This window comes from Ipomoea triloba, chromosome 3 (assembly GCF_003576645.1).
Source record: "Ipomoea triloba cultivar NCNSP0323 chromosome 3, ASM357664v1".
In the NCBI taxonomy this organism is placed as follows: Eukaryota; Viridiplantae; Streptophyta; class Magnoliopsida; order Solanales; family Convolvulaceae; genus Ipomoea; species Ipomoea triloba.
This window is the reverse complement of record NC_044918.1, coordinates 449,002-471,974: the sequence shown is the minus strand read 5'-3', so window position 1 is coordinate 471,974 and position 22,973 is coordinate 449,002. Positions and strand designations below refer to the sequence as shown.

The window sequence follows — 22,973 nt, the reverse complement described above, 5'->3', positions numbered from 1 at the left end:
AAAAAAAAAAAAAAAAAAAAAAAAAAAAAAAAAAAAGTCTTTCGTGTATGATTGACAGAACCTTAGGAGCTAAAATTGAATGAACAATTTCTTAAAAGCTGATATGTGGTTCAGTGTCCAATATGAGACTTAAGAGTTGAAAACATTGCTAAAATCTAAATTGCAATTAACCTTCATTAAATATGTCTCCACATATTTGCGATCATCAAATATATTTTTATACACGCTTCGAGCACCAAACAAGAATGCATCAGAGTCATCAGTGACGACACCATCAACTAAGTTGACCAGTTCCATATATGCACATTGAGCCTCAGCTTCCATAGGTGCAATAATATACGGTAAGCCAAACATTTGAAGCAATTCCTGAAATCAGGGAAAAGGTAACACGTAGATTTGTAATTCATACTGATTTCCAAATAATACATCCAACAAAGAGAAGTATTTGAACTTCTTTATTAAGAAAAAGAAGAGAAGAAACATATCTCCATATCAAGATAAGTAAAAACACAAAAATAAGGAAAAAAGGCAACTTAAAACTTAAAAGATAATTGGAATATTGGAGTGACAGAACCACATGGACACACACATTGCAATTATGCAAGGTAATGAGGGTTGGGCTTGGTGTCATGTCAAATAGCTTAACCATTGGTCCTTAGGTCATGTCGTCATGAGTTCAAACCCTGGAAACAACTTTTCTTCAAGATTTCTAAGCAATTGCTTGTGAAAAGGCCTCACCAATTGACCTAGCACAATCCTAGATTCCTAGCTTATGATCATTAAACCAACAGAAGCATAAACTAAATGAATTTAATAAAAATTTAAAAATAAAAACATAGTCAATGAGCCAGAAAGGAGATCAATGTTAGGAACATTTGTGTCTACAAATTACTTAACTAGTGTGATAAAGTCTGCTGGCATATTATGTAACTATGTCATTATCAGATGCAACTGACAACTGAGAAACGTTCTAGTATGCAGACAACAACCTGGAGATAATATACTTGCAAACAGAAAGAGTTCCATACTAAGAAATCTTTCCAGAACCAAATCCAGTTAGACAGAAACCAAAATATATAGTTTGATTACATACCTGGCATTCTGAAAACATTTCACTGGTTACAGATTCCGCATTGCGCTCAAGCCGCCTCTGCTCATCTCCCAGTTCTTTACGCTCCTCCCCTAATATAAGCATTTCTTCCACCAAACTTTCTGCTGTAAACTCTACATGATCTTTCTGGATACTCCCAACAACAGGTGTACCAAAGGACTCCTCTCGCTTTCCTACTCCATCATCATGCTCTGGTTCCTTATTTATTCTTTGTGCATTGTAAGTGTCTGTAATTGGTATTGATGGGCATGTTTTCCCTAGTTCTGTTATATCACATGCATGATCACCTGATGCTGCTTCAAACCCCTTTTCTTGAGCATCAGAAAGACTTGAATCAGGCAATCTGGACTCCAGTCTTGCAAACAACAATGTAACACCAGAAGAATTATCGTTGCCTTCAGCCACCTCATTGATGGTATCTATACCCTGCACTTCAATCATATGCTCTCCTATTCCTTCAACATCAATGCATGTTTCCTCCAGAGTTTTTGAATTCAAATTGCCACTTCCACCAAGATCTTGTAAGTGAGACTCAGAATGTGTGCTCCCAGTCAGTATTTCCCCTTGCCTAGGGCTATCTCTAATTGGTGGAGTCAAATGGGTCTCTAAGCCATTATTGGTATCTGCTGTGTCAGAGCACACTTTTCCATTCAATATCTTCCCCTGCCCCAGATTATCTCTAAATTCTGAACCCAAATGGGTATTTAAGCAATTATTGACCTCTGCAATTTCCAGCCCATCTGTGGCATCATTTGCCTTGAAATGTGTTGCAGCTTTAGAAAGAATATCTGGCTGATGAAGGATTTCATTTTCTGAAAGTTTAGGTTTTGAACAATATTTTTCTTGCAAATCTGACTCAATAATTGTCCCCATATTACCTTCTCCACTAACTTTTCTGGATAATTCATCTGGAGATGATTCTTCAACTGATCTTTGATCTTTTAAATCCTGGAGACTTCTTCTTATTGCTTCTTGAAAATCAGCTTCTTCTTCAAAGTCACCTTTAGAAGCATTTCTCCCTTCAGATGGACACAAGAATGCACCCTTATGAATATCTGAAGGTCCTTCCTCCCACACCACTTCACTCTCATCATTCAAGCCACCACCTCCTGTCAGAGAAGGTTCGCTCTCCCCAGGAAAGTTACTGCTTAACATGCCAAATTTCTCTTCAGTAACTCCTTCCTCCCAATCAACATCTGAAGCAGAATCTGTAGATTGTTTCTTTACTGGGGAATCATTAACAGAGAAGTCTATTATTGGATCCCCTCCCACTAAACTAGCAAATAGATCATCATCACCACAATTATGTTCCTGTTTATCTTCAAAAGATATCTCAAGTGAAGTTCCACTTTTCAAAAGAGACTCTGCATTTTCTACTTTATCACAAGTCATCCCTTCATGATCTATTTGAGAAGAGTTCAAATTCTGGATCTTTTCACAGGCATTTCCATGGGCATTAGCATTTTCGCTGCTAAAAGTAGGAACAGTAGGCAAGTTACAAGCATCTTCATTTTGGACCACCCTCTCCTGCTCAATCTCTTTCATCAAATCCAGGTTCCTTTGCAGATCACGAGTCATACGGATCCCCAAGGCTCTCGATCTGCTGACTCGAACTCGACCCCTCTCATCCAGATATGTTTCCACATCATCATGAAAGTCCTTTTCGGGTTCATCAACAAAAGATTCTAGTACCACACTGGATTTCTGGGCAGCAAGATCACTGACCATACTCGCCGAATTGTTTTCCCTTGATGTTTCCATTTGGTTATTCTTATTTTGGTTATCTCCAGCAGATGTAAGAACTCTGATTAATTCGCCATAGCAATTTAGTAAAGAGAAGTTACTTTATATGAACAAGAAGATGTGAAAGAAAGATAAATAGAAACCAAAAGCATAAAAAAGTTGCACCAAGTATGCATTGTCTTTCAAAATAAGGAGATGAGAGGAGCTATCATGCACTCTGCATAAATGTAGTTGAAATATGTCCACTCACTGTTTATCTCCTGTAAAAGATGATGAGAAAATAAATTCTCGATTGGCCTCGGATGCAATACGTGAAATCTTTACACCACCTATTCCCTTCCCAGAAGCAGATTTTTGCACTTCATCTATCTCACGCCGGAAGGCAACTGTTTTAAGGTAAGCCTGTATCTGCAATTCTGAGAACTTCTCTGGGACCTGATGAATGTGTCCAAACATTCAAAAGAAAAGAGGGGTCTGTGTCTCTTAGTGATGCACTTTTAGTATTGTGATGTCAAGACATGAAGAAAAAAAAAAAAACACACACACACACACACAATTCTGATACATACTTCATAATAGATTACATCTAAAGCTCCTGTGGACACCCAACCCCATATACCAGAACATTTTATTATATACAAGAACAATATTTCTAATTCATTTTTCTGACAAAGTCCCAGTTAATTAGTAAAAAGTTGGGGAACTTTGTACAAAACTTTATGCAATAAGGAAGTTCTTTCCCCATTTTATTATATAGATGGAAGAATCGGTATTAATGTATCCGCATTAGCAAAATGGAGAATACACACAACTATAACATGAAAAACTGTGGAAAAATAGAAAGTAAGAAATATATTAAAAACTAACAAGCTATATACTCGCCAGAAAAGAGAGAAAAGAACACACAGATATGGGTTTTCATGACCTTACCTTCTTCACTTTTTGATACTTTTGCCTATTTTCTGCCATCAATCTCTCTCTCATCTGCAAAACAGGGGATCAATACATCAAGCAAAAATAAAATACAGGAGAATCAATCAATCAATACATAAGGAAAAATCAAAACTTTACAGTTTGAACGTTGTTCTGACATTCTTTTCTCTTCTTAACAAGGAACGAATTTTGTATATAACATTTACCTGAACAAGGAGATCAAGTTGCATGGATGGAGGTAAAGCAGCTAAAATAGAAGGATCAATTTTCCCTTGCATTTCTGGCTGCATATCAAGTAGATACATCCAAACAAAATAGTCAAAGCAGCATAAAACTTCATATTCCATTCTTAGAAATGAGAATGAAACAGTATAGGAATCAAATTTCTGTCAAGGAAAATGCAAAAAGTATCTTTTCCATGGATGGGACAGTATACTTTTTTATTTATTTTTTGGATATGTGCCATGACCATGTAAATCATAAGTATCTATCCTGCCTCACTTCTGAAACATAGAAAGTTAAGCCAAAAACTTGCTTGGAAGGGACTAAAGAACAAGGTCAGCATATTTCAAATTAAGGTGCTTATGTGAAACCAAATATCCTGTAACTGAAACATAGAAAAGGTTCTTTAAGGCTTAATTAGATAACCAGAATAACAAAAATAGTATTCCATTTTGAAAAACATACAAATGAAATGCAAGTCAATAAAATAACATACATTGTGTATGTATTTGTAAAATTTACCAAAGGACAACTTTTGTCATTTAAATGACTGTGTACCACAAAACGGACTTATTGACAGAGTGATGATGTTATGGTAGTAACTAAACACTCACGAGTATCATCTCTTCGTCTTCATCATCATCCTCATCTTTGGCAGGACCAGCACCAGATGTAGATGCATCAGGGAAAAAACTTTCATCATCCTCTGCGGCTAGGGATGCTGCCAGCCTTAAATTAACTAGTCAAGTTTAAGTGTGAAGGTTTAAACCCACGTTTAATAAATTTTCATAAAAGTTGGGCAATAACTCACATCTCATCAATTTCCTCCTGATTATTATAACTCTTGGCAGATAAACCATCCCCTTGCAAAATGTCCTCCAAGGCATCAGTATCCTCCAGAACAACCCTTTTACCCTTTAAATCATCCCTGTTCTGTTGTTTCTCAATATTTGTAGAAAAACCATTTCCTTCTGGCATGTCCTGTACAGTGATCGTGTCCTCGGAGACAACACTTTTACCCTTGGAATCATTTGTTTTCCTCTGGTTCTCAAGGTCCTCAGCCAGTTCTTTCAACCTCATTGCCTTGAGCTGCCAATTAAGGTCATAAAAAGCAACCATCACAACTTGCTGCTATACTCTTTACTCAAATAAGCCTAACCTCAATCTAGTTCAGGAAGTTAAACAGAATCTATGCTTGGCTACCAATACTGCTATGTTTGATCAGTCAAATTCATATACTTAGGTTCAAGTAAGTTCTTGTCTACCTCTTACTTTACTATCATCTACCATATCATCATTCTTTCTGACCAGTAACTTCTTAGAATTATGATTTTGATTTCAAACAAGGATAGAATACTCAGTGAAAAGGATATTTTCACTAAACTGACATGGTTGAGGAGCAATTTCTCGGCAGTTTTACGAATCTTAGCCTGAGCATTCTCCCGCTGACGGCGGCGAGCAATCACGGTTCGGCGCTTGAGAGCCGGCGTGCCGCCATCAAAGACAAAGACCGGTTTGGTGCGGAGGTACATTAGCTTGCAAATTCGACGAAAAAATCCAAGCAGATGAGCATTTCGCACCATTTCCCCCTTCTCTTCTCTCATCGCCTTCATGAATTGTATCATCCATATACTCGCATCTACACAAGAGCAGCAACTACATAACTATATTTCTTCCAACCATTATGACTCAATAGAGCTAGAGTTTAGGGAAAGCGGATTACCGATTGCGAGTCTTTTCCCGGCGAGGGTTTCGACAGAGACGCGGCGGCCGACTGGTGCCAAGAGCTCCCATAGACCGTGAACCCCCATTGTGCTTTGCACGAATTTGCTTCTGAAGCCGTTGCCGCCAAGTTATTATGGAGTCAGAAGTCGCAGGCAAATTAACTAACTCCGATTATGGGCTTATTTTCTCCGGGGAAATTTCGTCGCTGGTCCAAAATAGAACGGGTACGGGGGAAGTTATTGACGTAGCGGTATCGTTTAATTTAATTTTATGACAATCTGACCCTTTATTTAAAAATAATATTTTACTTTTCTATATATTCACAATCTTTATCATATGACTATACAATGGCCAATGGGTGTAAACTAATTCATCAAGTACAAAATTAACTGTATTTTTTGTCAAATTGATTAGTACAATTCCATGGGTGTAGAGTAATTCATCAAGTATAAAATTAACTATTTTTTAGTCAAATTGATAAAATTTAAAATTTTAATATGCAATTCTCATGATGACGTTTTATAAGAGGTTTTGACATGGTGTGTTATGGTTGTTGAAATGCTAATAAGTTACAAGTCAATTTAGTTAAATTGTGATGCAAGCTTGTCAATAAGATATAGAGAGTTAGTCCAACAACATATATAGTCGAACTACTCAATGCAAATAGACTAGATGGTCAAATTTTCCGATCATTTATTGTTCATCGAGCACTCTACTATTTTGGTCATTGAATCAGTTTGACTATTTTATAACTCAATCATGCATAATGATCAAAACAATAAAGCAAGAGTTGTGGGTGCACAACACATGCTCCGTGAATGGGCATTAATATACATAGTGTATACCATTTTTTCTTTTTTCTTGTTTTTTTTTTCCTTTGTTTTTATTAAAGGAAAATGCAAGTTCGTTAGTTGAGATCCAATCCAATGATAAAATAGTACAAATAAAATTATGAGGGGTTGTATTCTACTCCATGCAATCAACTATAAAATTTTACTCCCAAAGAAGTGAGTGGACAATATAGTTTGCATATCAATTAGCAAACGATATGTAAACATGCGAAAATGCATTACAAATATCTCTAATATTATGTAAAATGAGGTCAAAAGAAGAACCATGTTCATCCGAGTTGAGTTCATGAAGAATTTGGAGTGCATAAGTTTTGACTTGAACAAAATTCAAGTTGAGGACCTTTAGTCATGAGATTATATTGCTTCACACACAACCACACCTTATGCAATTATGCCTCATGAGCCAAAAGAAGTCCATTTCATGGTACATATTTTGGTACCTGAAAGACTTTATTCACGTTTCTTAAAACCCAATTAAAGTCATTTTTTTCCTTACCAACGTCAATAATAGCGTCCTCATTTAGCTAAGATCAGTTAGCATGTGACTTTCCTCACTTCTCAGTAATCACCCTATTTCTTTTATGGGGAAAAAGAAAACTATGAAACTGTAAATATTAAAAAATGACAGTAGTTATTGTTAATCATGGAAAAAGAATTAATGATAATAACCCACAAAATTCATACTGAACAAATCAAATATTTGAACCACAATTTTCAGTAACATAAAATGAAATGAATTCTAGTAGAATTGTTGTTTGGAACATATAAATAAGCTAGTCAACAATTTTATATGATCTTATAATGTTACAAATCATTTCGAACAGGTTAAGCATTGCTGTTATATACTACGTATATTTTTAATATAAAACAAGACAATAATTCAACTTTCTCTTCATAATTGAGAGTCATTTGAACAGAGAACTGTGAATTAGTGATGAAGATTGGATTAAGATTAAAATTGATAGCCGCATCCGTATGATTAGTAATCCTGAAAACCAAACAATACCTAAACTGACGACTTTATTTCACAACCATGTGGGATTTCAAATCAAAGTTTTCATGATAATACTTACTTGTTTGATGGAGCATTTGACTTTTGAAACACAGCATGTATCTGTACGAGATGAAGTCATCATGACAGCAAACTTCAATGGCTTATAGCTAAAGAAGAAAGCATATATGTGCCATAGTTCCATTTCTGTTAGTTGGTGAGATGACCATCCATGACCTATTAATTAACCCATGAAGTGAAGTAACACCTTTTCGTTTCCTTCTCTTAATAGAATTGGTGAAGTGATGTTGTACCTTATGCTTGGTAGGAATCAAATACAAATAAATTGCATGTCAAAGTGAACAAGAAATGATACAAATATACAATCAACCCGAAATTGCAAGGATTATTTCACTAATAATTCAAAAGTATAGAGGGACAAGCAAATTTATTTGTTTATTTATTTATTTATTGAAATTTTGTTGTTTTGTTTTTTAAAATAGTAGCATTAGAAATTGAAAGTGTCCCGCTATCTAAATCAAGGGAATCACGCAATTAAATTTGTCTATAAACAAGTGTAATATACTTAATTAAATTGATAAAATAGTGCAATTGAATTGTAAGTAACAAATTCTCACGGGTGATATGAGTTTTTTTAGTGACAAGGGAAACTTGCAGACACTATTCAATGGTGTGCATACTGCTTATACTCTGTTCAGTTTTTCATAGTTGTCTGTCTCAAACCAATGAGGTCAATAGGTCACTCCCGCTCCCATGCCTTGTAACCTTAGCAGGCAAAGAGCTACAAGAAGGTAAATTGGTATAAGTTGTCTATCTTGCTCCCATGCCTTGTGACAGTAATCAGCAAAGGAACACAAGAAGGCAAACTAACCTAAGTTACCCATCCCGCTCCTACGCCTCGTAATCCTAACCCTAGTTGTTTATAATTCACTAACTTAAACTATAAATATCAATAGATTGTTTTCACAACATATGCCGTGGTTGTAAAATTGACGTTTTGGTCCAAAAACGCTACCCATATCAGTTATTTATCAAACATAATTTTTTTTGTGTTTTAATCGAGTCAAATCATTAAAGTGATTAAATCCGTCAAAATTTGATTAAAACTCTATTTACCAAACAATGCCATAATCAACTTGGTTGAGGACTTGGGGTGCCCCAATTATGAGGGTTTTACCCCTAGAAATCCATATATCATTTTACTTTCCTTAATATTCCTCTTAATGATAGAGTCTACTGCATTGAGCTCCATCTACCTCAAATTCCGAGATGGACGGATTTGTTTCGCGGCCAATTCGTTCAAATCTTTCCTTTTCTTTATTTGTTTTTTTGTTTTTCCTTTACTTACTGTCGCCTTGTCTTTTCCTTTTCATTTGGAAAAAACAAAAAAAAGTTGGTAGTACGGCGTATATGTATTCCTTTCTGGCATTGTTTATTTGCAGGTTACGGTTCCCAGTAACCGCCGCGCAGTCGCCAAGCCCCTGTCTTTGCCTCCTCCTTCTCCTCTTCACCTCCAAACCTTCCACCCTTCTCTCAGAAAAAGGTCAGGGTTTGAGTATAAAGAATCTGAATATGTTTTAACGGTGGCTTTTATGGTGGTCTGGTGAGGTAAAGTTTCAATCTTTTTCACTTATTCTCTATGGGTCTGTCGTTATTTGTCTTGTTTTTTCAAAATCAGCGAGCTGGGGAGTAACAATTTTGCTGCTTCTCTTGCCAGACACTGAAACATCTTGTTTTTGTTGAATTTGAAGTTTGGGATTCTGTGGTTTTGGGTTCTTGGAGTGATGGGTTCAATGGCAGAAGATAGGGAGGTGAGATGGGTACAGTTTCAGAGAGATGCCATTTTCAAATACCCTCCACCTCCATCTCCATATTGGGCTAGTGGGAACATTCAGAGACAGATAAACCCCCCACCTTCTGGGAACAAAATCACTCCTGCAGTGCTTTTCATCATAGTGATAGTAGCAGTTCTGTTCTTTGTTTCTGGTCTGCTTCACTTGCTTGTTAGATTTCTTGTCAAGAATCCTTCAGCCCGGTCGGGGCGAAACGCAGAAGTTCCCAGCGCAGATGCCCTTCAGAGACAATTGCAGCAGCTCTTCCATCTCCATGACTCTGGCGTGGACCAGGCTTTCATTGATGCTTTGCCAGTTTTTATTTACAGAGAAATCGTGGGTCCAAAAGAGCCGTTTGATTGTGCCGTTTGTTTAAGTGAATTTCTAGAGAAAGATAAGCTAAGATTGCTGCCTATGTGTGGCCATGCTTTCCACATCAATTGTATAGATACTTGGCTCTTGACTAACTCCACTTGCCCCCTCTGCAGAGGAACCCTCTTCAACCCTGGGTTCTCAATCGAAAACCCCATGTTTGATCACGATGAGCTACTCGAAGAGCCTCGAGACAATGGCACTTCTGCTGCGCAAAAAGCTGTTGATTTAGACGAAATCGTGGTCGAGAAGGGGACTGAGAAGGGGAGTTTTCCTGTGAGACTCGGGAAGTTTCGTAAGCTTAACAATGGGGAAACTGAAGAAGATGGTGAGGCTAGCAGTAGTGCTTTGGATGCTAGAAGATGCTATTCAATGGGCTCATATCAATACGTTGTTGGCGATGCTAAACTCAGGGTGGCTCTGAATAATCTGAGAAATGGCAGAGATGTGGAAAAGCTTGTGAAACCAAGAGATAATCAGGATAACAATCCAGATAATACAGTGGAGGGAGAGGGGAAAAGATTAAGTATTGGAACCAAAACTGATAGTTTCTCCATTTCCAAGATTTGGCTTTGGTCAAAGAAAGGGAAATTTGGTTCTTCAGACTCTCATGTCTGATATCCGGCGTCAATAGTATCCGATACAATCACTAATCACCTCAAGTTTCAAGAACTTATTTTCGGTGTTTGGTATCTAGTGTCGATTGTACCTGATATAATCATACTAATCACCGCAAGTTTCAAGAACATATGTTCGGTATTTGGTATGTAGTGTCGATTGTACCTGATATAATCATACTGATCACTACAAGTTTTAAGAATATCGTTTACCTAGGAAGAATGATTTGCTGGCATATCTTTCACAACTTTTGCAGTGTTTCTAAGTTGGCGCCATTACAAAACTCAGATTCCTTGTGCTTTAACAAAACACATATACGTAGCTGTACAAATCTGGCGCTGATATTTTCTTCATCTTTTCTGTTCCCTCCACTCTTTGCCAATCCCTTTTTTTAATAGTAGTTTGACCCAAGGAGGTATCTTTAATGGTAGTGGGATCTGTGCTTTCCAAGTGTTACGTTAGTTGTAGTGGCAATTGTGTGTTTGTCAAATAATCATGATTTATCTGCCATTAACTACCATCATAATCATTTGATTGCGAAGTTGATCATGTTCGTGAAGAAGACTTTTTTTTGTTGAAACAAAAAGTGTTAGCTTTATCAAATGAAAGGAGTTCATTTTAGGCATGCTACTAACAAACATATACTTAAAGATTGCACGGACCAAATTCTTTAATTTTTTATGATAATTTATGAACAAAAAACACAAAATAATGTAAAAAGTATCTTTAATAAGATGGGTTTCGTATAGACCTTCCAATAATTGACTAAATCACTTTAATTTACTCCTTCACAATTCCGTCGTATTAAGGCAAGAGATTTTTTTTTTTTAATAATTTTATGAATAAGTTAAAGAATTGACTCCTTATTTAAATAAAATAAAGAGATTAAGAATACCCCACACGGTATAAGAAAGCAACAGATATATGGAGTAATAAATTACTTTACAGGATGAAAATATAGAATAGAAGGAGGAAAGTACAAAGCATCTGGAAGAGCAGAGATGAGTATGTGCTGACAAAGTCAAACGACAAGATTCGGGTGAACATTGTTAACTCCGAAATCTGTGCCCGCAATTCCCGCCCAGGTGGTGACGCGGACGTTAGTGCCAATGCGAAGTGAGAAGAGAGCGAATGAATGGAATATTCACGTGAATGAATCCGCGTCCTTGCCCAGGTCCATCGGCGATTTGGCCGTCGCCGGAATAGACGCATATCTCGACGAGAAATCCCGGGGGAGATGACCGTCGTCCAGATTATTACCACTCTGCTCGTCGAAATTCAGCGCGTAACTCACCGGGTCGTATTGGAACTTGACGGGTTTGGAACGGTGCTTGTTGAAGCGGCGGATAAAGGTCTTCCATTTGGGACCGGCGACGAGCTCCGACCACTCCCGAACTTTCTTCAGTGCACTCGTACTCTTCCCCAACCAATCCTCTTTATAGCTCTCCGACGTCGGAATACGCTCCCACGCGCCGGCCGGCCGCCGGCCGAAACACGGAAGCCACAAACAACATCCCCTTCTCCGTAACGCCAGTTCCTCAAAATCATCATTCTCGTCTGCATCTTCCATGTTCAATCAACAATCCCCCAAAAAATAACAGAAGAAAACAATCGGAAAAGAAAACAAATTTACGATCTTTACAAGTCGAAAGCCCTAATTGCAATTGCAATTGCAATTAGGGCTTTGTGATTTGTAAAGAGAAAGTTACAGAAATTTGGCTCTCCGTCTCCGGAGACTCGGAGAGCCCAGCCCAATGATTCCCGGCCTTTACAGGCGTGTATATAGATACAGATATATATAAGGGGGAGAAAGCGGAGAAATAGGCGTAAATATGGCTACACATCTGTAAAGTGTATAAACAAATTCTATGTTGTCGTCTTCCTTTATCCTAAACACCTCTCTATTTCTCTCATTTCTAACGAGATACATAGCTATTCAATTCCTGTATCTGGATCGGATGTTATAATGGTTATAAGCAGGATCTGAATAATCAATTTTCTTTATCACCATTGATTCACCGCAGCCATCTTGTTCCTGAACTGCCCCAAACACAACCTCATTCCTTTCACAGCGTTCTTCTGTGCAAGTCTGAGGACTTGATGGCTGTTTCTTCTGATGATGGTGTTGTCTGAAATGTTGAGTCCTCTCCAGTTCTTTGGGCATTGACGAGTACGATGATGTTCTTGGTGGAGGGTATCTCAGGTCTGAAAATGGGAGGTCATCTTCATAACCAATTGTATTTGTATAGTATTGAGAATGCTTGTGAGAGTAATGGAGATTCTGCTGAAAATGAGGCTGCAGAGGCTTCTTTCTAAACGCAGACAACGTTCGACCAAACATTTCAGTAGCAGATGAGGCAGTGTTGAGTAGCAGTCTTCCAATGGAAACAAACATGTTTTCTGCAGGTTTCTTGTGTTCATCTTCTGTTGGAACTAAGCCCGGTTGGATTGGGTTGGTGTGCCTCTGCAGAAACAATATGGTTAAGCTACTCAGTATTCAAGCCTAAGCTGATAGTTGGATTGCACATTTATGTTTATATATTATATGCTGTTTATATATTATATGCTCAACAAGATGAACGTGAACTAGAAGTACTTATCGAGGGAGTAGTTGCTCACGTGGATTGACGAGGAAAATGCTGCAACTTTTTGTTGTAACAGAGCCAGCATGTATCCAAAGAAACCGGCTGCAAAGAGCAGTGCTGCACCTGCAATGATGAAAGACACTTGTTATGGTAATCACAGTGGGCTGAGGTTGTTTCTTAGAAAGTTCGGTTTTTTACCTAGATGGAGATTGCTGTCGTACTGATCCGAACAGTCATGGTTGTGAAGTTGGACCTGTTTAATCGCCCGGTTTCCTCTGTCGATAACCAAAAGTGAGCAGCTGCTTCTAACATAAACCACATCAAAGTCATTTGAAAGTTTTGCATCGTCTTCCCTCGATCTGTCGCCTTGGAACCTCTTCCCTCCTGCAATTGTCACAACTCCTGGACAAAGAAAATGTTCGAGGTGGGGGCAACCTCAGCAAAGTTGGTCAGACTGTCTATTAACTTTTTTTTTTGTTTGAATCAGTCAGCTATAAGTAATTTAAATTGATTATGGTCAAAATGTGGGGTTTACCTGTGTCAGTGATTTTTCTGATTGCCATGTTCATGGCATCTGCAACATACATGTTTCCACTGTCATCCATGGCTAGCCCTTTTGGGTGGTTCATCCTTGCCTCTCTCAGCTTCCCATCCACATGCCCAGAGCACCCTTCAGGTGATCCAACAGCCAACATAGGCCGGCTATCTGCAATGGCAAACAACCTTGTAATGAACAATAACTTCATGAAAATTTGTCAACCTTGGGATGGGCAATATCTTACACAGAGAGTGTGGTGTTGTGATCTTGTAAATGTTGCTGTTTTCAGAATCCAAAATGAAGACCTCTCCGGCAGGCGAAACCTCCACAGAGTATGGCTCAACTCCCAATTTGTTTCCATCAAAGATAGTTTCAATATTGTATCCTTTCTCAAATTTAATCCTGGAAAAAGCTTTGAAAGGCAAGGAAAAAAAACCAGATCTTTAATGGCTGCTACACAGAACAAACAGACAAAAAGGGAAATTCTTAAAAGGCTTCTCTGATCTTCTCACCTGGTTCCATCTCAGATTTTAGAGACACCAACCATTTAAAAAGAGTAGCGACAACATTCGTGACAACCCCACAGACCACTTCTGCATACATACGTAAACCAAATTATGTGAGCATATAATATATAAGCATAAACATAAATGTGTCGTCCAACTATCAGCTTAGACTTTGACTTTTAGTTGAGATGAAACACATGCTTCAATTATAACAAGAATGTAAAACGCACTTACTTGCAGTAGGTGTTGCTGAAGCTGATGAACATCCAAGAAGCAGAATCAAGAGAATAAGTAGTAAAATCACCAAATTCTTCCTCATTTATATACAGAGATTACATAGACTGCCCAGTCGAGGAGAAAGAACTAAAACTGCATTTCAGTGTCCTAGCTCTTGTTAATCAGCATGAACTCTTCTATTTGCATAAGAGAAGTCTTCTCAAAGTGGGAAACGATTGATGTTGAAATAAACGAGAATAAAAATCGGAAATAATGACAGAAAGTAAAGAAGACAATACATATGAGATATACACAACAGTCGAGAATACTTGTCAGTGAGTAAAGATCATCACATTCCTTCCTTCCTCCTTGGGTCTTGTTTAGTTTACGCATGGAAGCTTGCTGCAAATTTGTATAATTTACATTCTTGAACCAAATCATCTATTTGTCAATCCCTTAGATGAGCACTTTCCATTTTAGTTCACTCTTAAACTCAAGCAAAGAATAATGTATTAATAATATTTAATCAATCCACATTTAAATCTCACTTTTAAATTTTAATTTTTGAATCCATATATATGTAACAACGCCTCTTGAATGGACTCGACCTAAGCTAGATTAATCTCGTTAGGGTGCAGATAATTGAAACATGTGTTTCATCTCAACTAAAAACTAAGTTACTAGTTGGATTGAAATCATGACCTTTGACATGAGATTGACTCTATTATCAAATTGAAGCATATGCTCCATAGTTGGATTGCAAATGTTTATATATTATATATGCTCAACGCGGATCTGGCAAATAAGATTTACTGACTAGGTAGTGCTACACACTTTTTTTTTTGACGATTTACAGTACAAAATCTAGCATTTACAGAAGTTTGGGAGGCAGAAATGGAAGAAACTGGGAATGCTACTTACTGTGTTTATGTATGTTATACAAGGTAGATCATGCCAACTTCTAAAGTTGATGCGCGAGGGAAGCTGAGCGCATATGTTGGCCCTCGAGAATTCCTCCTCAAGAAATCGTAACCTAAATCGATGACTACTTTCTTCATGAAACTGGAACCGCTTTTAGCCTTGACGTAGCAGCGTCCCAGTATGAACGCCATGCCTGCTTCTCTTGCTTCCATCAGATCGCGCAGTTCCGCTCGCACGCTTGGATCCATCTGTGGACTCTCCGGCACCAGGAATCGCACTCGCCGTCCGGTCATCATCTCCGGCGAGGAGATCTCTCGCAGCTCAATCGTGCTTGTGGCGGTTGCGGCGGACATGTTTTCGCCGTCGTCGCTCATTGTTTTGCCGTCTAGGTACGTGGAAGTGGTTCCGATGACGGTCATCCTTTCGTCGTCGTCGAAATCGATTAGGTCACCGTGTTCCGGAGCTTCCGGAGGGGTTTCTGATCGGATGAATTGTTCGATACTGCAAAGTAGATCCTTCTCGAACTCCACATCGTCCATGTGAACATCGCGATAGCCGTATCTGGCTATGCATCTATACACTCTGTGCTCTTTCGGCCCGATTCTTCCCACTAGGTACCTCTCCTCCGGCCTCACATGCGGCACCGGGACTGATTTGATGCAGAGGAAGATGAGAACCTGGTGGAAAGCCGGGAGATTGGTGACGAAGTGAGAGAAAATTGCAGGAATTCCAGAAACAAGCTCAGTGTGAATGAGGCCGATTCCTCGAACCCTTGCAATGCCGAGATTAGGGCTCAATTGCAGGAGCCAGTTGATTGGAACTCTATTCTGAACATCAAACTCATATTTCTTCAGCGTGCCATAGTGCCAAATGTACATGATAAGCAGGAAGATGAACGATAGAGCAACTGGAACCCAGGCACCATCAAGGAACTTAATCAGCGAAGCTGAGAAGTAGAGCGCCTCAATCGTCCCGAAGAAGAAGATAAAGAAAATGGCTAGAAACACACTTTTGTGCCAGCACAGGACGATTACCAGCGACATCAAGCACGTCGTTACCAGCATAACAGTTATAACCGCCAGACCTGCTCCAAAACAGCGCGATTTGTAAGAAAACTGAGAATTCGATATATGAAACTTGCAAATGCATAAATTTACCTGATGCATTGCTTATGTGTTTTGTATCTTCAAAACCAATAGTGACAGCCAAGCATAGAACCATCAAGGTCCAGTTGATTTCTGGAATGTAAATCTGGCCATGGAATTTCGAGGATGTGTGTGTTATCTTCACCCTCGGGAAACAACCTAAAGCCGAGCATTGCTTGATAATAGAAAACGTCCCTGTGATGATGGCTTGGCTTCCCACCACAGCTGCAAGTATTGCAATGCCAAGAACAGGCCACCGAAGTTTTTCTGGACCAAGTAAGATCAAAATTCAGAACTAGCTTAAAGCAAGATAAACTGAGATGGATAGGATGAGTTTGATGTATTCCTTTACTACTTTCGAATAATACAACAGTTTTCAGTCTTACTTCTCTCTACAGTCTCGTTATGGTAACAAAAGATAGATCTTAGCGAAAAAGAATCAGCATAGGGAAGAATTAATACCAGGAACTGATACATAGAATCCAATCCGATAGTCAGTTTCAAGGGTGTGATGCTTGGAAAGATACGCCGCTTGCCCCATATATGCCAGAATCAATGATGGATAAACGGCAAAGGTGAAGGCTATCTGCAGGGCAGCAGCCACTAATTAGAGGCGTCGTTATCACAGATACAGTATCCAGGATCAACCTGTTACTAATGCATCCACTCTACACCGAATATTACTATCATGGATCACAATCTTATCATGGGAATTTATGTCTTCGTTCACACCTCGGTGGAAAGTCTGTGCTTGATGCAGTTCCGTAAGCAGAATGATAAGTAAACAGAATTTATGCTGCAGATGAATTTCAAGAAAGTAGCAGAATTTTGCAGATCACAAAGATAAAAAGTATTTATTCTTAAACATTGTTAAAACTGATTTTTATAAGGTACTATTCGAGAATTTATTCTTCCATCAGAGCCATCAACAAAGTCCACAACGAATATGGGGAATAACAGGATGAATTCAATCTTCAAGTTCAAATGTTTAACCATAACTCTCTTAGCCTCTTACCAGATAGATTTATGGATTACCTTAATAGACAACTGTGAAAAGTGTCCAAGATCAGCAAACATGGCCTCTGAACCTGTAATACATAACAAAATCCCGCCCAAAGACATCCAACCACCTCGTTGGGTCTTCTTCAAGAATTTGTACATGTAGTATGGAGACAGTGCTTGGTAAACATGAGGATTCCACCGGAAAATGTTATACAGTCCAATGGCACTGATGCATAAAAGCCATGTGACCACAATTGGCGCGAACAGGAATCCTATACGATGGGTCCCGTAATGCTGGATGGAAAATATGAAAACCAGAATGACACATGCAACCGGAACTTCCACATCTGCATAACGAGCAAAAATTAAGTAAACCATCCATCTGCCATAACTATTTGCCTCTTTTATTGAGGAAACAGTACTGTGAGTAAGCATAACATGAACAAACCTCTCTAACATATCACCAAACTGGCATGCCATTATCAGAAAAACAACCAAATCCTACATTTCTAGGATATTATATGCATCCTTATTAGTTTCAATGATCTAATAATAATGGACGTTTATTTACTGGAGATTATTATATGCTTTCCTTTTAACAAAGAGCTTATCAGCTCAAATCGAGAAGGCCAATAGGCCGATCCTTGTGGTTATCAAGTCAGCAATCAAACCAGCTCGGCTGGGGTACATATGACTATTCTATCAATTCAGTGACTCATTGCTTTCACTTAGTAATTCAATAGGATAAGGTTCTCAGTCATGGTGCCATACTTTTGCTTTATTAATTTAACAGTGCCAAACCAACTTGCTTGGCTTTTTCCATCACAATATAATTTACTTTATAGTGGAGAAACACAGTCCACTAAATTCTTAAACTATGGAATAAGAAAAATCTTAGCCTAACTATGTATCTTCACTTTGTTAGTCGGATGATATCAGCAAGGTCCACCATCCAAAGATGGAAACCTAACTTTATTTAAATATGTGATGTTGATATGACCTTGATTAGCATACAATTGTTGTCTATGTTTTATATGAAGGGCCCCGCATTTGTGCACATCTAGCTAGTCCTGCTTGATATGCTCTCTTTTCTTACATCAAACAAAACATTCTAGATTTCAAACATGGAGTCCTTTCTTTACTCTTCTCTCAAATATTTAATACTAAACTCTACATTCATCTAGTCCGGGTACAACCTCCATAGCATTAAGACAAACTTGACTGAGAAACGAGTTATTAGCTAATAAATTAGCTAAAGGTTTACAACAACTACCAACCATAAGAAACGGATATGAGATTCACACCAGCTGTCTAACCAAATAGTGTAGAAATTGGGACAACCCAGTCAAGTTTGTCTGACTGTTGACTTGGTAACTGCAAGGTCTCAAGTTCAACTCTCCCTTGTTGGTTTGAACTGATAAACTATGAGCAACCTAAGCTGGATTACTTAACATTTTGCCAATTAGGGCCACAAGGCGGCCAGGCGGGTCTAACCAGTGCACACACTCAGCTAGGGGTTGCGGGTTTCATAGTGTTGAAACTATCATAGAGATGAAGTTCTAAGCTCCTTAATTGAACTATTGAAGTTAGGTAGTAAAGAGATGTATCTCAGTTTGATTGAACAAGGCAAGAAATTTGGCCTATGCTATTGCATCTTTGTAAGAGATAAGCAGGCATAATAAGTGGTTGAACATACAAGATAAGCAAACATAATAATTGAGAAAAAGAATTGGAGCTTACATTCATGATGATGTTTTGACATGGAAAGCTCTAACCCAGAAACAGCAGAAAACACTGCACCCAAAAAACAGGAGGTCAAGCATATCATCAAACCCTCAATTACTCAAATTTCCTAAATCTGCAACACAAAACATTACCAGAAATTGCAGGTGTCAAGACTCCATCCCCAATGACCATACAAGTTCCAATCAGTGCCAAAACCAGCAAAATTCTCCTCAGCCATTGATGTTTCTCCAGGGTGGATCTCAAGCTCAACCCAAGACCCTTATTTGCAGAATGAATCCCATCTTTCTTGTACTCAAATAGGTCCTCATCAGCAACCTGGCCATTGGGCAAAGTGCTCACCCGGGCATGGCGGCACAGCAGGGAGTACAAGGCAAAAGTCCCACCTTCACCATTATCATCAGCTCTCAGCACTATAAACACATATTTCAGCAGTGGGATCAAAGTCAATGTCCAGAACACAAATGACAAAACTCCAAATATCTCCTCATTAGTCTCTGAATGGTGAATGTCCTCTGCAAAAGTGCTCTTGTACACATACAAAGGAGAAGTGGCCAAATCACCATACACCACCCCCAAGCTCTGATAAGCTAAAGCCAAGACTGTCCTCCAAGACTCCTTCTGCAAACACCACCAAACAGTTTATCACCAAAAATTAAAAAAGCTCACATCTTTATACACTAATCGCCAAATACCCACAAAAATATTCACCTTGACAGGATTGCCACGGCCCCAACCTTCAATATCCATCACGGGTCGCCTCAATATCATCAGGAGAAACGCATTCCTGACACCAATCTGAAGAGGAGAGCCGTGTGGGGATGCCCAATGCGGTAGTTGAGAAGTCTTTCAGGTGAAAACACTCCAAAAAGATCCAAACTTTGGAGAAAACTTAGCAAGATAGCAGTGAGGGACTGTATAAAATATCTGGGAAACACTCAGGGAACACCATAAACAAGTATGCAGAGAAAATACAGTACTATCTTAAGGAGGGAGAAAGGTGTGGTGGTGAGAATTTATGAACCTTTTTTTGTCCAAATATTTGAGCAATAGAAGAATGAGTGGCAATATGTTTTGCGTGTGTGCGCTTTTTCCCTAGTCTTGCGTGCAAATGAAATTGGAGTGTTGTATTCGACACTCAGCTAAGGACAAGACTTCATCTTGCCATGGGTCATTTCAACCTCGTGTACTCAAAATATTACTCCACAAGTCCACAATATATATATATATATATATAGAGAGAGAGAGAGAGAAAGGGAGAGATTGTAGAATAGTGGGGAAGGTTTGGGTTCTCTGCCTCGCCACCTTAACGTGGGGTTTGGGTTTGCGTTTTGCAATTTGCAGTGATGAGTAAACTGGTACAGGCAACAGTGCAGCACTACGCCACTACTCTCTCCACCTTTCCATATTCTAATCCATTGAGCTGGCCACTGAAAGCAACGTTTTCTTTATCATTACCCACATTTTTTTAAGTTTTATCAAACTATATTCGAGAGAGTAGCTATGAACAAATACTATATTGTGTAACAGAGTCAGTAGTACTCAAAAAATCAAACTATATCCGAGACCTTATCGAGACTAGATTTTTGTTTACTGACCACAATAAGTTTATCACTTTGAGAGATTGCTCTTACGCTGTAATTGATAAGATTAGAACACTGATTTTTCTTCTTAAATTTTATCCTTGTGATCAATTGAGACCAAGCTAAACTTTGAATATTTGTAATAGGAATCAAACTATTACCTTACTGAAAACAAAATTTAAATGAGATTTTTCATTCATTAAATTAAATTAAAGGCCGGGCCACTGAAAGCAACATTCTGCCGTGGCAAGATGGAATCATGGAATACCCAACTTGATCTGGGTCGTATGTTCACTATCCATACTTTTCCTTTTAATATTTTACCCATCAACTTTTTCTATAAGCTATTATATGTATTGCTTTTATTCAATAGTTTTTTTTTTAAATTATATAATAGACTCGGTCCATTTTGCAAAGTAGACTCATCACAATTTACATATTGAATATTCACAACTCAAATTGCGAACATTCAGTATGTAAATTATAAACGTTTAATTGTGAACATTCAATATATAAATTATGAATTTGAATCGAGATCCACATTACAAGGTGGACCCGCTTCACATTAATAATTTGCCCCTTTTATTGATACCACTTGGTTAGAAGAAAAAATTGGTAGCTCCTAACTCCTAAGATTAATATTGTTAATGTGCACCAAATAAACTTTGGTATGAAACCAAAAAAGTTGGCCACACGATAGGATAAAAGGGATCCAACTCATTTGATAATCGAGTAAATTGATGGAATGAAAGGTTGTGTTGTACAAATATTAAATACATAATATTGCACTTATATTTGTCAAAATTCTTAGTTAAATATGTTTATAAGTAATTCTTCAAGAGCATTGTTACATACATATAAATTTGAACTATTAATCTCATGTGTATTATTGATCTAATACCTCAATTCATCTAACAACAAAATAAAATATGCAACGTATATAAACACAACATGCAATACATAGAAGCAATATAGATATTTTCATATTAATTATATATTTTAATCTAAAGAAAATTGAATAGTGCATATTTGTTTTATTCTTCCCAAAGGAATAAAACAAATATGCAATATTCAATTTTCTAATAGTAGTGCATATTTGTTTCATTGATTTGTCTAATAGCAATATAGCGGTCTTCAAAAAGGATTTGGATTCGTAAAAATTCTACTAGATCGTTTTTTGTGATTATCAAATCAACTATCAAACTAATTTTATTAGGATTATTCATATATGACACATGTGCTTAAAAAAATTGATTGAAGTGAATTATTGTCCATCTCATGCACCAAAAAGAAACCCAAAAAAATTTTTAATTTGTTTTTATTTTTATTATTAATTTAATTTAACTTTTATTACATGAACTATTTTTATTAACCATAATAAGACCACCTAACAACTGCAGGTTTTTGACTTGACTACTTTCTTTGAAGCTTCTAAATTTAAAACTATTTAATATTTAGAAAAGGGAAAATTGCATCTTTGGTCCCTGAGCTTTAACTAAGCTCCGACTCAGTCCCTGAGTTATGGGCGTATCCAAGTTTAGTTCCTCAGTTATGAACGAAGTGGCGCATTTGGTTCTTGGCCGTTAAAACTAACGGAAAAATTAAAAAATAGTTAAAATTTGAGGGGTAAAATAGGAAATTCACATTTTATTATCCTTCTTATATCAAAATCACTTTTATAACATCATTTTTCACTTCTTAGCCTCTTATGAGAATTTCACCAAAAAGAATAACTTGAGATTTTTAGTATGTAAAAAATATTTTGTATGCAATAGTTTAGTCAATTGTCGTCTTTTGAAGTTACAAAAGTTTTTAAAATTTTCATAACTGATTCTTAGGTTCCTCTTTCATTACTCTGGTTTTAAGAAAACATAGTTTTGTATCTCAAAAGTTCTAGTTTGATTACCTTTGTTGCTTAGTAAAGAAAATAAAAAATCATTAGGATAGTGTTTTCATATGCCTAAACACAATGATCGTTTCTTTGTTTGTACTAGGTCTTAAGTTTGTTATACGAGAGTCAGACTCCTAACAAGTCATACTAAAGTTATTGAAATGCTTTTAGAATTGAAAAATATTGAAAATAAGAGGCTAAGAAGTGAAAAAAATAATGTTATAAAAGTGATTTTGATATAATAAGAAGAATAAAATGTGAATTTCCTATTTTACCCCTCAAATTTTAACTATTTTTTAATTTTTCCGTTAGTTTTAACGGCCAGGGACCAAATGCGCCACTTCGTTCATAACTGAGGGACTAAACTCGGATACGGCTATAACTCAGGGACTGAGTCGGAACTTGCTTAAAACTCAGGGACCAA

General features: G+C 37.6%; 5 protein-coding genes across 7 annotated transcripts in view; 1 reads left to right on the top strand and 4 right to left on the bottom strand.

Annotated features, from left to right (window-relative positions):
• LOC116012520 (DNA repair protein UVH3) overlaps positions 1–5,966 on the bottom strand; it is a 10,868-nt gene extending 4,902 nt beyond the window's left edge. Inside the window, exons 1-9 of one of the 3 annotated variants that reach the window (XM_031252076.1) lie at positions 5,733–5,966; positions 5,398–5,648; positions 4,821–5,098; positions 4,624–4,738; positions 3,994–4,071; positions 3,785–3,838; positions 3,105–3,289; positions 1,094–2,915; positions 172–366 (exon numbers count right to left, since the gene is read on the bottom strand). In XM_031252076.1, coding sequence (XP_031107936.1) covers positions 172–366; positions 1,094–2,915; positions 3,105–3,289; positions 3,785–3,838; positions 3,994–4,071; positions 4,624–4,738; positions 4,821–5,098; positions 5,398–5,648; positions 5,733–5,820 — 3,066 coding nt within the window. In that variant the 5' untranslated portion in view covers positions 5,821–5,966. Of the gene's footprint in view, positions 1–171; positions 367–1,093; positions 2,916–3,104; positions 3,290–3,784; positions 3,839–3,993; positions 4,072–4,623; positions 4,749–4,820; positions 5,099–5,397; positions 5,649–5,732 lie in introns of those variants that run through there. The other 2 variants (XM_031252077.1, XM_031252078.1) reach the window with 2 other exon arrangements.
• Positions 5,967–8,877: 2,911 nt separating this feature from the next.
• LOC116012432 (RING-H2 finger protein ATL46-like) lies at positions 8,878–10,706 on the top strand. The gene is made up of 2 exons (XM_031251965.1): positions 8,878–9,205; positions 9,315–10,706. The coding sequence occupies exon 2, from the start codon at positions 9,382–9,384 to the stop codon at positions 10,417–10,419; it is 1,038 nt and encodes a 345-aa protein (XP_031107825.1). The 5' UTR covers positions 8,878–9,205; positions 9,315–9,381; the 3' UTR covers positions 10,420–10,706.
• Positions 10,707–11,323: 617 nt separating this feature from the next.
• On the bottom strand, positions 11,324–14,887 carry LOC116013603. The gene is made up of 8 exons (XM_031253450.1): positions 14,577–14,887; positions 14,283–14,461; positions 14,055–14,135; positions 13,787–13,954; positions 13,540–13,710; positions 13,203–13,406; positions 13,039–13,127; positions 11,324–12,883 (listed from the first exon to the last, which is right to left on the bottom strand). The coding sequence occupies exons 2-8, from the start codon at positions 14,365–14,367 to the stop codon at positions 12,356–12,358; spliced, it is 1,326 nt and encodes a 441-aa protein (XP_031109310.1). The 5' UTR covers positions 14,368–14,461; positions 14,577–14,887; the 3' UTR covers positions 11,324–12,355.
• On the bottom strand, positions 11,564–11,989 carry LOC116011989. Its single transcript, XM_031251442.1, has one exon. It carries the CDS (start codon positions 11,987–11,989, stop codon positions 11,564–11,566), a length of 426 nt encoding a protein of 141 aa, XP_031107302.1.
• Positions 14,888–15,058: 171 nt separating the features above from the next.
• Positions 15,059–20,295, bottom strand: LOC116013602 (potassium transporter 8-like). The gene is made up of 7 exons (XM_031253449.1): positions 19,787–20,295; positions 19,210–19,696; positions 19,073–19,126; positions 17,366–17,679; positions 16,793–16,916; positions 16,343–16,597; positions 15,059–16,269 (listed from the first exon to the last, which is right to left on the bottom strand). Exons 1-7 carry the CDS (start codon positions 19,844–19,846, stop codon positions 15,200–15,202), a joined length of 2,364 nt encoding a protein of 787 aa, XP_031109309.1. The 5' UTR covers positions 19,847–20,295; the 3' UTR covers positions 15,059–15,199.
• Positions 20,296–22,973: the final 2,678 nt, after the last annotated feature.

Bases quoted from the DNA above. Each gene is read 5' to 3' on its own strand.
- LOC116011989 (XM_031251442.1), bottom strand. From the start codon at position 11,989: ATGGAAGATGCAGACGAGAATGATGATTTTGAGGAACTGGCGTTACGG.
- LOC116013603 (XM_031253450.1), bottom strand. From the start codon at position 14,367: ATGAGGAAGAATTTGGTGATTTTACTACTTATTCTCTTGATTCTGCTT. The intron at 13,955-14,054 runs GTGAGAAGATCA...TGCCTTTCAAAG, and splicing joins AAAATCTGAGATGGAACCAG to CTTTTTCCAGGATTAAATTT. The intron at 13,128-13,202 runs GTAAAAAACCGA...TCATCATTGCAG, and splicing joins CGACAGCAATCTCCATCTAG to GTGCAGCACTGCTCTTTGCA.
- LOC116013602 (XM_031253449.1), bottom strand. From the start codon at position 19,846: ATGATATTGAGGCGACCCGTGATGGATATTGAAGGTTGGGGCCGTGGC. The intron at 16,917-17,365 runs GTAATCCATAAA...GCTGCCCTGCAG, and splicing joins TTTCACAGTTGTCTATTAAG to ATAGCCTTCACCTTTGCCGT. The intron at 16,598-16,792 runs GTATTAATTCTT...TACTTGGTCCAG, and splicing joins ATTCTATGTATCAGTTCCTG to AAAAACTTCGGTGGCCTGTT.
- LOC116012432 (XM_031251965.1), top strand. From the start codon at position 9,382: ATGGGTTCAATGGCAGAAGATAGGGAGGTGAGATGGGTACAGTTTCAG.